This window comes from Salmo salar, chromosome 13, assembly GCF_965601325.2.
Source record: "Salmo salar chromosome 13, fSalSal1, whole genome shotgun sequence".
Classification (NCBI taxonomy): Eukaryota; Metazoa; Chordata; class Actinopteri; order Salmoniformes; family Salmonidae; genus Salmo; species Salmo salar.
This window is the reverse complement of record NC_138303.1, coordinates 38,069,690-38,084,371: the sequence shown is the minus strand read 5'-3', so window position 1 is coordinate 38,084,371 and position 14,682 is coordinate 38,069,690. Positions and strand designations below refer to the sequence as shown.

The 14,682-nt window shown below is 41.8% G+C and overlaps 1 protein-coding gene across 4 annotated transcripts; it reads left to right on the top strand.

Annotated features, from left to right (window-relative positions):
• Positions 1-3,202: 3,202 nt before the first annotated feature.
• Positions 3,203-13,458, top strand: LOC106567219 (glucose-induced degradation protein 8-B homolog). 4 transcript variants are annotated; one of them, XM_014136248.3, is made up of 5 exons: positions 3,203-3,287; positions 8,780-8,906; positions 9,119-9,315; positions 9,458-9,655; positions 11,834-13,458. In XM_014136248.3, exons 2-5 carry the CDS (start codon positions 8,786-8,788, stop codon positions 12,005-12,007), a joined length of 690 nt encoding a protein of 229 aa, XP_013991723.1. In that variant the 5' UTR covers positions 3,203-3,287; positions 8,780-8,785; the 3' UTR covers positions 12,008-13,458. The 4 variants fall into 4 exon arrangements, with proteins under 4 accessions (XP_013991723.1, XP_082816175.1, XP_013991722.1 ...); XM_082960049.1 differs by lacking the exon at positions 11,834-13,458 and adding an exon at positions 9,929-11,825; XM_014136247.3 differs by having other exon boundaries at positions 3,211-3,297.
• Positions 13,459-14,682: the final 1,224 nt, after the last annotated feature.

Genomic DNA, 14,682 nt, shown 5'->3' with positions numbered 1-14,682 from the left:
TGCCCATCCAAGAAGGCTCAAGGTGATTGGCCACAGATAAAATGATGTCAAATCGCATTATATGTTCAGTAGCTTTGATTGGACTAATCATGTCAACATCATACTTTCAAAATCTTAACTAGCAGTCATCATCATGAATCAAGCCGACAATATACTGGTAAATCCTTTTTAATCCTTGTCATATGAAGAGAAATAAGGAAGATAAATTATAGATAAAATGTATCGGTGCTCATTGGCCATTGGCCATTGGACATAAACATTACACAAGTTGGAAGAAATCAGTGACAGTGGCTAACTGCAAGCATTGCAAAGCAATCACTAGCCTGCTATTAGGTGGAGTGGCTGTGTGGTCCCAAATCTGGGATTAAGGGGCTCTTTTCCAAGTTTAAAATGATAAACATTCAACATTGGCCAAATCAAGCATGATTTGTGCCGTGCTCAAAACAACTGTTAACTCGGAACTGCGAAAACTAGACTTCAGTGAGCTCAAGACAACTGGGAAGTCGGGAATAAACAAGCTTTGACTGGGAAAATACTTTTTGAACGCTCATCCAACTCGGAATTGTAAATCTGGCCGCTTTCTAGAGCTAGACCTGAAGATCAATGACGTCATCATGATTCGACTGTATTTATTTCAGAGTTCCCAGTTGTTTTAAAAGCATCATATATCCAGAGAAAGCCAGACTTTGATGATCAAATTTACCCATCAAGGACCGTCACGCCACCTTCCTGTTCAAGTGAGCACAGCACAACAAGGTGAGTTTAAAGATGTATTGTATGCTGCATAAATTATGTAGTATGCCAGGGAGATATGTATACTGTAGCTAAGAAAGTAATACTAAGTGCATGTTGTGTAGTAAGATGTTAGTAGCCCATGTGCCTCACCCTAATAATTTGGTCTATTTACCCCTCTTAATTTTGCACATTGCACCACCAAGTCAGAACAATCATTGAATATTGTAAGAGCTTTCATTGTCTGCTTATATGCCCTCTTAATTTATCCTACGGTTCTGACTTGGTGTACAAGGAGAACACTGTAGGAACGGCCCATGTTCTGAATTCTGTTGCTGTACATTTCAAAAGTGCTATACAAGTAGTTATATTGACTACATCCGTCCTAGCTCGCTCATTAATGTCTTAATCGAAATTATGGATTGCCTCTTATCTGCTTGTCATCCCCTTATGCCATAGTTTGTACATCTCAATTGTCATTAGAAACCACATTTTTTTAAGCAAGTCAGCCATAACAGCAATGTTTTTTTTAAAGGCAGTAAATGAGGCTGAATGAACAGTTTCGCTGCCAGACAAGGCTCCGCTGATAGCCAGGTGTATTCATGGTAAGATGTTGGGACTACTGTTGGGACAGCTTTATGTAGGCCCTAACAGTTTGTGGGCACCATTTGTCACTATTATAGTGCAATTCATATATTGTTTAGTGGTGTGTCGTGTAGTGGCTTTGCTGGCATGCATCCCACTTAAAAAAAAAAAAAATCCCACCAAGATTTACATGCTAAAATCGCCACTGGTGTGTTCCAGTTCCCACAAATGTCCAGCAATTTTGCACCGGCATTGAAGAGGAGTGTGAGAACATTCCACAGGCCACAATCAACAGCCTGATTAACTCTAAGTGAAGGATATGTGTTGCGCTGCATGAGCCAAATGGTGGTCACACCAGATACTGACTGGTTTTCTGATCCACGCCTCTACAGGTGTCTGTAACCAACAGATTCATATCTGTATTCCCAGTCATGTGAAATCCATAGATTAGGGCCTAATGAATTTATTTCAATTAACTGATTTCCTTATATGAACTGTAACTCATTAAAATCTTTAAAATTGTTGCATGTTGTATTTATATTTTTGTTCAGTGTAGTAAGTAATACAGCCTATGTGATTCTCAACCAGAGACCTCCTCAGAGAGTTTTCCTCTAGAGGGTCACTGGAAAAGGAGGGATAAAACTATCAAATTGAAAATTACATCAGCAAAGACAACATAAATGTTTAACACCGGCATTAAAATGTGTAATTTTATTTTCAAAAAGGCATGATTATTTCTACATTACTCAAAAGAGGGGTAAACCCTAAAACCCAATACATTACTTTATGTAATTTTCACTTTGCCTTAATCCACAGAATAGACTTTTGAGTTACACTTAAATGATAATGCCAGAGAAGCTGGTGTTTGGAAGATATTTTGTCAGGGGTCTTAAATCTCCACTGTTGAAAACTAAATGTTAGTCTAAAAGAAATGTGAGATAATGTCTAGTTGCTTTTTATAGTGGAGATCCCGTTTATAAATTGCTTGGCTGGGCTGATGAGACAGTGGATTGCGCAGTCAGATGGAACAGTGTAAATAGGCATTAGATTTAGCCGGTGGCAACTTGTGGAATAGACACGGCTGGAATGCAGTTTTAACCAATCGGCATTCAGTTATAAACACTTTTATACAACTGGTGGGTCTAATCCTGAATGAACAAGATTTGTATAAACCTTGCTGTCTGTCTCTCCGACATTGTTTCAATATTCAAATTCGATCTCCTGCTGTCCCAAAGTTCATATACAGGCAGGCAGCGTTTCTCAGCCAGTCGAAATCATGATTCATCTGGCATCATTTTTATGGATATATACAAAACAATGTCAATTGAAAAAGGCAAATCGAAACGCAGCTAATTTGCAGTCTTTCCAGCTTCAGTTTGAAGTGATTGTGTTACTGTAGCTGTGTTATTGCCTAGCTCCTCGGAACAACAGTGTCCTGACGAGTGAGCACATTTTCTATGCCAAGCGAAATCGCGCTTCTTCAGCTTATTGTTATGGATGTGTCCAAATAAATGTCACTAGAACACAGTTTAAACAAATGGAAATGCAGTTACTTTGCTGTTATTCTGGCTGCACTTTTTGCCCTCGAAGCCGGTGCTTGGAGGATATATTGGCACGGTTTGCCAACGAGTGGGTCTAATCCCTAAATGAACAACACCCATGCCATATATCCTTCTAACACCGGCTTCGAGAGCATTATCACTTAAATATTCAATGAGGTGAAACTTTTACAACCTTGCAGCCCAATTCTACAAGACGGAACATCTGTTCTACAAAATTCTATCTATCTGACCATTTTGTAACGTTGAACCCTACCATTGCTACTGCTCCTGGTAACCCAGAGGTATAAAGTAACCATGCCGTCATTCCACTGACCAATCGTAGTATTGTTCCCACAAATCACGTTCGGCTGTCGCGAGAGAGCGTGAAGCAACTACACGGCTGTTGCCGAAGTCGAAAGATTGTTACAGGTAGCTAACTGTATGTCATTTTACAATACAGCTGTCTATTATATTTCATATAGATAATGATTGTTATTATTTATTGTATTGTACTTTTCGTTCATGTGTCAAATTGAGCTTTCGGATGTTAAAATTACACGTTGGTGGGTGATGCACCAACAAGCAGCTTGCTAGCTTAACGTTAGCAAACAACACAACAAGTCATTTCAGGTAGGTGTTTTGCTGGCGTATTTACGTGGGAAGCCAGGAGTTAAGTTGAAATGGAATTGTATTTAACGTTACTGTGCTGTGAGTGGGGTGGACGGTTGGTCATTATGACGGGGTATTTGAGACAACATATCTGAAGGATTGTATTATTATGGCCAGGCACCACAGGCTAAAATGACATTTTTGCATCGATCTATTTATTTGGTATTTTGCTCCATTAATGAGTATTTTCAAAAAGTAAGCAATTTTAAATAACTTGATAAATATATTTCCTTTAGTTTCATTAGCTAATTGAAATTATATATTTTAACCACTTTAAAATGGTCATCAATAATTTCCAAGCTTACTAGCTACATTGAATTACACAATGTCAATGTCCATTTCGGAGAGTGTTACAAACTGGACTACATTTTAATAACTTACTTTGAAGAGATGGTGATTGGGTCTAAACAGGCTTTTTGCGTTTGGTAGTCTTAATTCAGTTTACTTGTCTTTAACTGCCTGTTCCCGGAAGTCAGACTCTTCCCACACCCCAACACATTTTTCTTAGCTTCAGAAACATCTGCATTCACCAACATTTGTGTGGTTATCTTTAGATATATTCTCCAGACTTACCCAGGGGGAATTGTTGATATGCTGTACATTTTCTATTGTTGATAACATTTTATTTGCCAAAAATGCATTTTACGTAGATGCCTTCAGTGTTTTACAGATAGAAAGATGAAAAAACTATTTATCCACAATCTGCTCTGGACAAGTCTGGTCCTAGTGGTTTTTTTTCTTCACAAAATGAAACAAAAATATTTAGGATAACTTCATCCAGTGTCCAGAAAAAATAATTTGTGTGGTATGCAAACACGCACAGATTTAATGAGACATCACCGCATTTGCATATTTTTTTAAAATAAATATTTCAGAAATTGTAATACAATGTTTTTAGTTTTTATTTGTCTACATTCAACTGGTAAAAGTTGATTGTGATATGATTAAGAGAAAATGGTGTGGTGCCTAGCCTTAAACAGACTTACCAAAGGTGGGTCTGTTGTAGACCCGTTTACCTTCTGTCAATGTAAAAGTCCCCCATAAATTATTACTTTTTTTGTCCACGTATGGTGCACGTACAGGACTTTTATTTTGACATGAGGTAAGAAGAGAAAGTGGGTCTACAACAGACCCACCTTTGCAAAGTCTGTTTAATTGACTACAGCTCAGATTTCAACACCATAGTGCCCACAAAGCACATCACTAAGCTAAGGACCCTGGGACTAAACACCTCCTTCTGCAACTGGATCCTGGATATCCTGATGGGCTGCCCCCAGGTGGTAAGGGTAGGTAACAACACATTTGCCACGCTGATCCTCAACACTTGGTGCCCCTCCTGTACTCCCTGTTCACCCATGACTGCATGGCCAGGCACGACTCCAACACCACCATTAAGTTTGCCGACGACACAAGTGGTAGGCCTGATCACTGACAACAATGAGACAGCCTATAGGGAGGAGGTCAGAGACCTGGCTGTGTGGTGCCAGGACAACAACCTCTCCCTCAATGTGATTAAGACAAAGGAGATGATTGTGGACTACAGGAAAAGGAGGACCGAGCACGTCCCCATTCTCATCGACGGGGCTGTAGTGGAGCAGGTTGAGAGCTTCAGGTTCCTTGGTGTCCACATCACCAACAAACAAGAATGGTCCAAACTAGGGTTGCAAAGGGTCAGAAACTTTCTGGGAAATTTCCATGGGAAGTTAAGCCTGGGAATATTGCTTAAATTCATCAAAAAAGTTGGCTTACAACAGTGAACCTTTTTTGTGGGATACACATAAGGCAATTCTAGTTCTTGTGGCATATTTTGGTTAAACTATCCCCAATTCAATGGAAATGCAACCATCTGCATGCACAGTGCATTCTTCCATCACATGTACCGCTGATTCTCAACATCTTCCACACTAATGAGATGCTATTGAGCCCACACTACTACACTGTCTGAGCCAAGAACTCCATGCTTTCTGGTATGTTCTGACTACAATACTGGGTAGGGTGAATATATTTTATGACATACATAATTCTTTTGTAAACTAGTAAATAGGAGCCTACAGCAATGTGCTTAAATAATTTCTAACTTGTTAACAATTTCTGCTGGTTAGTTTTTGCTACCATGTGGGTTTTGGCTTGCGTGAGCCTGCTATCTGAGTGTTAATTCACCTGTTTCCAAACATTTCATCTTAAAACATTTATCTTACAAAGGGGTTGTATAATCTAACTGCTTAATTATTTATCTCTACATGGAATTGTATTAAAAAATATATTTTACTCATTTCTTTTCTAATGTTTACAGGAAAATGCCACGGGCACTATCTGATGGGTGGAGCCATTTCACTGCAAGCTAATGTAAAAGGAAAAGCTGTGTACATTTGCAAATACTGTGACAAATCATATGTGAAGATTGCAACAAAGATGCAGAATCATCTGGTCGTGTGCATAAAGTTCCCTCAGCGCTCACAACAAGCAACCTCTGACAAAAGTCCCTCTTCTATTCGAGGTGAAAATGATGAATCAGACACCTTATCGATAGCAACAGCTCATGGTCCTCCTGGAATCAGAAGTTTCATTTGACTCAATGGATGAACGTAGTCAGAAATGCTGTTGAATGTCTTGCTTGAGCTGTGCATGCAATTGGTTCACCTCTGCTCACAGGCAATGTGCATTAAAATAGATTTCTGAATGTTCTTCGCGCAGCATACACCGCTCCAACCAGACATGCTATATCTACTCATTTGCTGAATTCAACAGAGTTCAAGTGAAGGTCAAGCAAATCATAGAGAAAGCAGACTATTGCAATCATCTCTGATGGGTGGTCAAATGTTTGTGGGCAAGTAATAATTAAAGACCTCATCTCCACCCCTCAACCAGTATTACACAAGGGACAACAGACACTGGTCTCTACATTGCAGATGATTTGAATGCAGCCATCAATGACCTTGGACCACAGAAGGTATTTGCACTGGTGACAGACAATGCTGTGAACATGAAGGCTGTTTGGTCTAAAGTGGAGGAGTCCTACCCTCACAGCACACCCATTGGCTGTGCTGCTCATGCGTTGAATCTGCTCCTCAAGGACATCATGGCACTGAAAACAATGGATACACTCTACAAGAGAGCCAAGGAAATGGTTCGGTATGTGAAGGGTCAAGTTATAGCAGCAATCTACCTCACCAAGTAAAGTGAGACGAATAAGAGCACCACATTGAAGCTGCCTAGCAACACCCATTGGGGTGGAGTCATTATGTTTGACAGTCTTCTGGAGGGGAAGGAGTCTCCAAGAAATGGCCATATCCCAGTCTGCTGATATGGACAGCCCCATCAAGAGGATCCTCCTGGATGATGTATTTTGGGAGAGAGTGGTAAGCAGCCTGAAACTCCTGAAACCTAAAGCAGTAGCCATTGCACGGATTGAGGGAGACAATGCCATCCTGTCTGATGTTCAGCCTCCGCTTGCAGATGTAAGAGAAGGAATCCGTACTGTCCTACCCACTTCACTGTTGCTCCAAGCAGAGGAAACTGCAGTTCTGAAATGCATAAAGACTTCTGCCTGAAGCCCATACACGCCACAGCGTACATGTTGGACCGCAAGTAGGCTGGCAAGAGCATCCTGTCTGGTGCAGAGATCAACAAGGCCTATGGTGTCATCACTACAGTGTCTCGCCACCTTGGACTGGATGAGGGCAAGGTTCTTGGCAGTCTGGTGAAGTATACTTCCAAGCAAGGGCTTTGGGCTGGAGATGCAATATGGCAGTTGTGCCAACATATCTCATCAGCCACCTGGTGGAAGGGACTTTGTGGGTCTGAGTCTCTTTCCCCTGTTGCCTCCATCATCCTCCAAATCCCAACATCAGCCGCCTCAGAGCGCAACTGGTCCTTGTTTGGGAACACACACCAAAGCATGCAACCTGGCTGACCAATACAAGGGTTGAAAAATTGGTGGCCACCCGGGCAAATCTGAGGGTTTTTGAGCCTGACAACGAGCCATCCTCAACAAGGTTGGAAAGTGACAGTGAAGATGAGGCCCCAGAGTCTGATGTTCAAGAGGTGTACATTGAGGAGGTCGAGGGAGGAGACATGGAAGCCTGAGAGGAAGACAACCAAAGCTTTAGTTTCTAGACTATCATTTTACAGATGTATGTTGAAAACGTTTTTGGGAGACGCGATGGATCATTCAATATTCCCTTTTGTTGATCAGTGAAATCATCCCATGTGAAGAGTCAACTCATTTAATTAAAGTCCAATTTGTAACAACAGAAAAATCTATTGGGATTTAATCATTTGCAATTATTCCTACTTATAATGTGAAAGGTTTATGTTTCTGTCTCCATATATGGTACATTTTTCCAATGCAAAAAAATCTACATTTAAATGGTATTTAATATTAATTTTCATATATTCCCACAATGTTTCCACCTCTGAATATTCCCCAAAATGTGCAACCCTAGTCCAATCACACCAAGACAGTTGTGAAGAGGGCACGACAAAGCCCATTTCCCCCTCAGGAGACTGAAAAGATTGGGCATGGGTCCTCAGATCCTCAAGGTTCTACAGCTGCACCATCGAGAGCATCCTGACTGGTTGCATCACTGCCTGGTATGGTAACTGCTCGGCTGCAAGACACTACAGAGGGTAGTGCGTACGGCCCAGTACAACACTGGGGCCAAGCTTCTTGCCATCCAGGACCTCTATACCCCTCTTTTATGCTGCTGTTACTCTCTGGTTATCTATGCGTAGTCACGTTAACTCTGCCTACATGTACATATTACCTTGACTTCTCTGTGCCCCTGCACATCGACTCTGTACCGGTACCCTCTGTGTATAGACTTGCTACTGTTATTTTACTGCTGCTCTTTAACTATGTTACTTATATTTTTTACTTAACACTTATTTTTCTTAACTGCATTTCACTGTAAGGTCTACACCTTTTTATATTCGGTGCATGTGACAAATAAAATTTGCTTTAATACGATCTTTTTAGATATTGTCTCATGCCCCCCGTCATAATGACCAAACATCCTGCCCACCGGCACAGTAATTTGAAATTGAATTGTATTTCACTTCTGTCTTTCTAGACTGTTTTAGCAACCCAATACAATTTAAAGCAATGCTAGCTAGCTAACGTTGTTTTGGTTTTTTCAAACACTACTTCAGTCACTCTTGACATAAACAGCAGGTCGGCGCAATAACTAGCTACCTGCTACATAACACTTTTTTTTAAAAAGTATATATTTTTTCATATTCAAATTTTGCAGGATCCAATGATGAGTTACACGGAAAAGCCTGAAGATATTACGAAAGACGAATGGATGGACAAACTGAACAATGTACAAATACAGAGGGCTGACATGAACCGGCTTATTATGAATTACCTGGTGACAGGTATACCATCATTCACAATGTGTCATTTGCTGCTAAAACAACCTCCAATCTGAGCTGCGCTCAATCCCAGTTTACTGTTCTGCTCCAAACGTCTTTGGCTTTTCAGCTCGCCTCTACTTGCAGAATCACTCACCTTTTTCCTTGATCTATCCTATATCCGGTTGATTGTTCTTGTGATTTTGATGGTCTCACTCTTGCCTGTGTTTGTGCAGAGGGGTTTAAAGAGGCAGCTGAGAAGTTCCGGATGGAGTCTGGGATCGAGCCCAGTGTGGACCTGGACTCGCTGGATGAGAGGATAAAGATCAGAGAGATGATCCTAAAGGGGCATATACAGGAGGCCATCGCACTCATCAACCACTTACACCCAGAACTGCTTGACACCAAGCGCTACCTGTACTTTCACCTGCAGGTAAGGATGCCCTCAGTGGACTCTTTTGGGACCAGCTCCTGTCCAAATCATAAGCATCTCAATGTGGATGTCCATTGCCTACACCAAAACTCTTTAATTTCCATCATCCCTCTCCATTTCTTTCCCCTTTTCCTTTTTGTAGCAACAGCACTTGATTGAGTTAATCAGGCTGCGGGAGACGGAGTCTGCGTTGGAGTTTGCCCAGACACAGCTGGCAGAGCAGGGGGAGGAGAGCCGAGAGTGCCTGACAGAGATGGAGAGGACGCTGGCTCTTCTTGCCTTCGATACCCCAGAGGAGTCGCCCTTTGGAGACTTGCTTAACATGATGCAGCGACAGAAGGTGTGTGTGGGTGGTCTATCATCTGCATCATTGTATTATTAGAGCCTCTTTACACTACAGTCGTGGCCAAAAGTTTTGAGAATGACAAATTAATTTCCACAAAGTTTGCTGCTTCAGTGTCTTTAGATATTTTTGTCAGATGTTACTATGGAATACTGAAGTATAATTACAAGCATTTCATAAGTGTCAAAGGCTTTTATTGACAATTACATGAAGTTGATGCAAAGAGTCAATATTTGCAGTGTTGACCCTTTTATTTATTTATTTTTTAAGACCTCTGCAATCCGCCCTGGCATGCTGTCAACTTCTGGGCCACATCCTGACTGATGGCAGCCCATTCTTGCATAATCAATGCTTGGAGTTTGTCAGAATTTGTGGGTTTTTGTTTGTCCACCCGCCTCTTGAGGATTGACCACAAGTTCTCAATGGGATTAAGGTCTGGGGAGTTTCCTGGCCATGGACCCAAAATATCGATGTTTTGTTCCCCGAGCCACTTAGTTATCACTTTTGCCTTATGGTAAGGTGCTCCATCATGCTGGGAAAGGCATTGTTCGTCACCAAACTGTTCCTGCATGCTTGGGAGAAGTTGCTCTCGGAGGATGTGTTGGACCATTCTTTATTCATGGCTGTGTTCTTAGGCAAAATTGTGAGTGAGCCCACTCCCTTGGCTGAGATGCAACCCCACACATTAATGGTCTCAGGATGCTTTACTGTTGGCATGACGCAGGACTGATGGTAGCGCTCACCTTGTCTTCTCCAGACAACCGTTTTTCCGGATGCCCCAAACAATTGGAAAGGGGATTCATCAGAGAAAATTACTTTACCCCAGTCCTAAGCAGTCCAATCCCTGTACCTTTTGCAGAATATCAGTCTGTCCCTGATGTTTTTCCTGGAGAGAAGTGGCTTCTTTGCTGCCCTTCTTGACACCAGGCCATCCTCTAGAAGTCTACGTCTCACTGTGCATGCAGATGCACTCATACCTGCCTGCTGCCATTCTTGAGCAAGCTCTGTACTGGTGGTGCCCCGATCCCGCAGCTGAATCAACTTTAGGAGATGGTCCTGGCGCCTGCTGGACTTTCTTGGGCGCCCTGAAGCCTTCTTCACAACAATTGAACCGCTCTCCTTGAAGTTCTTGAGGATCTGATAAATGGTTGATTTAGGTGCAATCTTACTGGCAGCAATATCCTTGCCTGTGAAGCCCTATTTGTGCAAAGCAATGATGACGGCACATGGTTCTTTGCAGGTAACCATGGTTGACAGAGGAAGAACAATGATTCCAAGCACCTTTTGAAGCTTCCAGTCTGTTATTCGAACTCAATCAGCATGACAGAGTGATCTCCAGCCTTGTCCTCGTCAACACTCACACCTGTGTTAACAAGAGAATCACTGACATGTCAGCTGGTCCTTTTGTGGCTGGGCTGAAATGCAGTGGAATTTTTTGGGGGGATTCAGTTCGTTTGGATGGTAAAGAGGGACTTTGAAATTAATTGCAATTCATCTGATCACTCTTCATAACATTCTGGAGTATATGCAAATTGCATTCATACATTCATACAAACTGAGGCAGCAGACTTTGAATATTAATATTTGTATCATTCTCAAAACTTTTGGCCACGACTGTACACTAGTTTGACAACATACTAGTTCCATTACGTATTTTTGTAGTGTAAAAAGACTTACCTTACTTGGCCCAGCGTCGTCCGGGGTAGGCCGTCATCGTAAATAAGAATTTGTTCTTAACTGAATTGCCTAGTTAAATAAAATACCAGTATACAGCATTTGCTGTTGGCCAAATTGAAAATGACAGGTTTTTAAAATGTCCACACGCTTCGTAACTCTTTGCATTGATCATGTGTATAACATTATGTGCAATATGGTTTGGATGAGATGCTCCTGAATAGTTAACCTTATTTTATTTTTCTAAATACTAAGATATTTATGGTATGCTATTAGCTGCACACACATGAATCAGGAATGTGCGTTTGGCCACACCACATCCAAGGCTAATGTAAGGATCGTGTAAACAGAATTTGCACATCTGAAGTTGAAGAGATGCAGATCTTACTTCACTAATAGCCTTAATGTGCATTTGTAAAGGGGTCTCTTTTTTATAGGTGTTCTATGTGTGACTGTATTCCTGTAATTGACACCATTCTTTCCCTTCTGAATGCTCTTCAGGTCTGGAGTGAGGTGAACCAGGCTGTGTTGGACTATGAGAACAGGGAGTCAACGCCCAAGCTGGCCAAGCTACTCAAGCTGCTGTTGTGGGCTCAGAACGAGCTGGACCAGAAGAAAGTCAAATACCCCAAAATGACAGACCTCAGCAAATGCATTATTGAGGATCCCAAGTAAAATGACGAGCTGTGACATGAACTACCATACTTCCTTTCTCCTATTTATAATCCGTGAAAGACTGGATGATAACGGAAAAATAACATATTATATATAAATACTTTTTTCATGTTGCATATATGAGAGGACTTAATTGATTGTGCAAACGCTATATGGCTGTATTTAAAAAAAAGTGACGACACACTATGATTTAAACATTCAAGAGAACCCACATTTATATACCCTTTGAGAGACCACACATTTAAATGCCTGGTTTATATTTGATTACCTGAGAAATTGGTATTAATCACTTGAGTGTCATGGTCGGTTCTGAATATAATTTAATTTGTTTTTTAAGCCACTGAGTCGACACGTTGAGCGTGGGTGTTAAGACTTTATACAAACCATATAGTTAAGGTCCAATGTAGCTGTTTTTTTTATCTCAATATCAAGTCATTTCTGGGTAACAATTAAGTACCTTTCTGTGACTGTTCAATTAAAGTGGTCAACTAGAAAAACATAGCTTCTTGGTGAAGAGCAAGTCCTCAAGCAAGAATTTTGCTAGGATTGTCTGGGAGTGGTCTGAGTGGGGAGGGGAAAACAGAACTATCCATTGACAGAGCTCTTTCTCATTGGTGATGTCTCCAGGCAGGCCAAAACTCTGAGGCAGTCTTTTCAAACAGCTCTTACACTAAAATGGCATCACCTTTCTAAACATTTCCCAGTATTATTTCAACCTCGGTGTGGAAATATGTATATTAAACACAGGAAATATATATGTTTACTGCACTTGGCCTTTTTAAGCCTAAATTAGTTTCCTTTGTAAAGGACAGAGGGGAATATAGGCTAAATGCTGTTTTTATTTTTTGTAAGGGGTTTGGGTCATGTGGAAAAGGCCAGGTAACAGTTATCTACAGTAATTTGGTTATAACGGCAAGTCTATCTTCTGGACATCTGGTCTTAACCTGTCTACTGATGGATGAAATTATTACACACATGGAAATATGGGTTTCTTTTAAATGGTTGGCTGAGTTTACATTCCCTTCTGTGTTTGAAAGATACCTGAAGCTCTGCCTTGTAGGTTGTTATATTGAGGCATGAAAACTTGTAGCTGGAGGTTGAAAACCTTTCACAGTATAAAGGCTCTCCTACAGAAGTAGAGAAGTTGCTATAAGGTACACATGACCAGATTGCTATTAAGAGTTAGTAACCAGTCTGAATTTGTACATTTACTGCACAGAGGCATGTGGTGTAAATATTGTTCAATGGGTTAAGTTCACTAGAAGCGCTCATTTCTTGTTTATGTTGTGATATTTGTTTTTTTACCTGCTGCTAAATGTCAATTTCATTGTATGATCAGACAATGTGATTATGCACAGACTACAGAGAACTCCCCTCCCTTGTATTATTGGGTGTTTTTGAGGTCAAATGTGCAGATATTGAAATAAACTTTTTCTGAGTTTTTATTTAAATTGGTCAATCCAACATGACAATCCATTAAGGGCACTGTTTCCTGCATTGTGTAGCCTTGCTGCCGAGGTTTATCATTTATTCTTAGCAGATATGCGATTTTGGCGTAGGTAAGTTAAACTCCCGAGTGGCGCAGTGGTCGAAGTCCCTGCATCTCAGTGCTAGAGGTGTCACTACAGACCCTGGTTTGATTCCAGGCTGTATCACAACCGCCCGTGATTGGGAGTTCCATAGGGCGGTGCACAATTGACCCAGTGTTAGGGTTCCGCCGGGGTAGGCCGCCATTGTAAAAATGTATTTGTTCTTAACTGACTTGCCGAGTTAAAGGTTAAATAAAACGTTTACGGTATGCTTCCCAGTCAAAAGTTCGCGCATAGGTCGTGACATTTCTTTTTGGTCTTTGGCAGGGTTTTTTTTCCGGCTTGAGGTGAGTCGACGTTAGGGGAGAAGGGTGCATTTGCCGCCTGCAATACAGGGCGTTCCTGCATGTGGGCATTTCTGCATCTGCAGGAACCCCTCTACTTCTATTGCTACAGGCGGGAGGCGAGGCTGCTTCAGTACAATAGGTGATGTTGATGCACAATAACATTGGATGCCAGCCACCGATAAACCTCCACAGAAGAAGGGGTGGTAGCGACAACTGTATCTAGCTAGCCGTACACCGGTAGATGGTGTTCTTCGTCCCCGCCGGTCGGGCACTGTTTTCCCGCAGTTCTGTTAACGACGGCGAGGGAAGGTGTTTGGTAAGCGGGAGCAAAGGACACTGTGTACAAGCTGAGCCATCTAGTCAGGCGGGGGCGACACTGTGTGCTATCTAGTTAACTAACATGTTAGCTAGCACACGGTGTCTCTAATTAGCAACCTAGCTAGTTAGCTAACACACTGTGTCACCCCATCCTCCCGTCTGCTGTGCTAGTGGGAGGCGGGGGCGAACAGTAGTCCGTGTCCTTCGCCCCACCATTATCCCACAGATCTGTTAACAATGGTGAGGGCAGGTGTTGGGGGGGGGGCTTCTTCACCTGCAGGATCGCCTGAGACCAGCCACCCGGATAGCTGGTGAAGCTGTGGGTTTGCACAACCGAAGAATTTCTGCACAAACTGTCAGAAACCGTCTCGGGGGAAGCTCTTCTGCGTGCTTGTTGTTCTCACCATTGTCTTGACCTAACTGCAGTTTGGTGTCGTAACTGATGATGGCCACTGTCATGCTGGAGAAGTGTGCTCTTCAC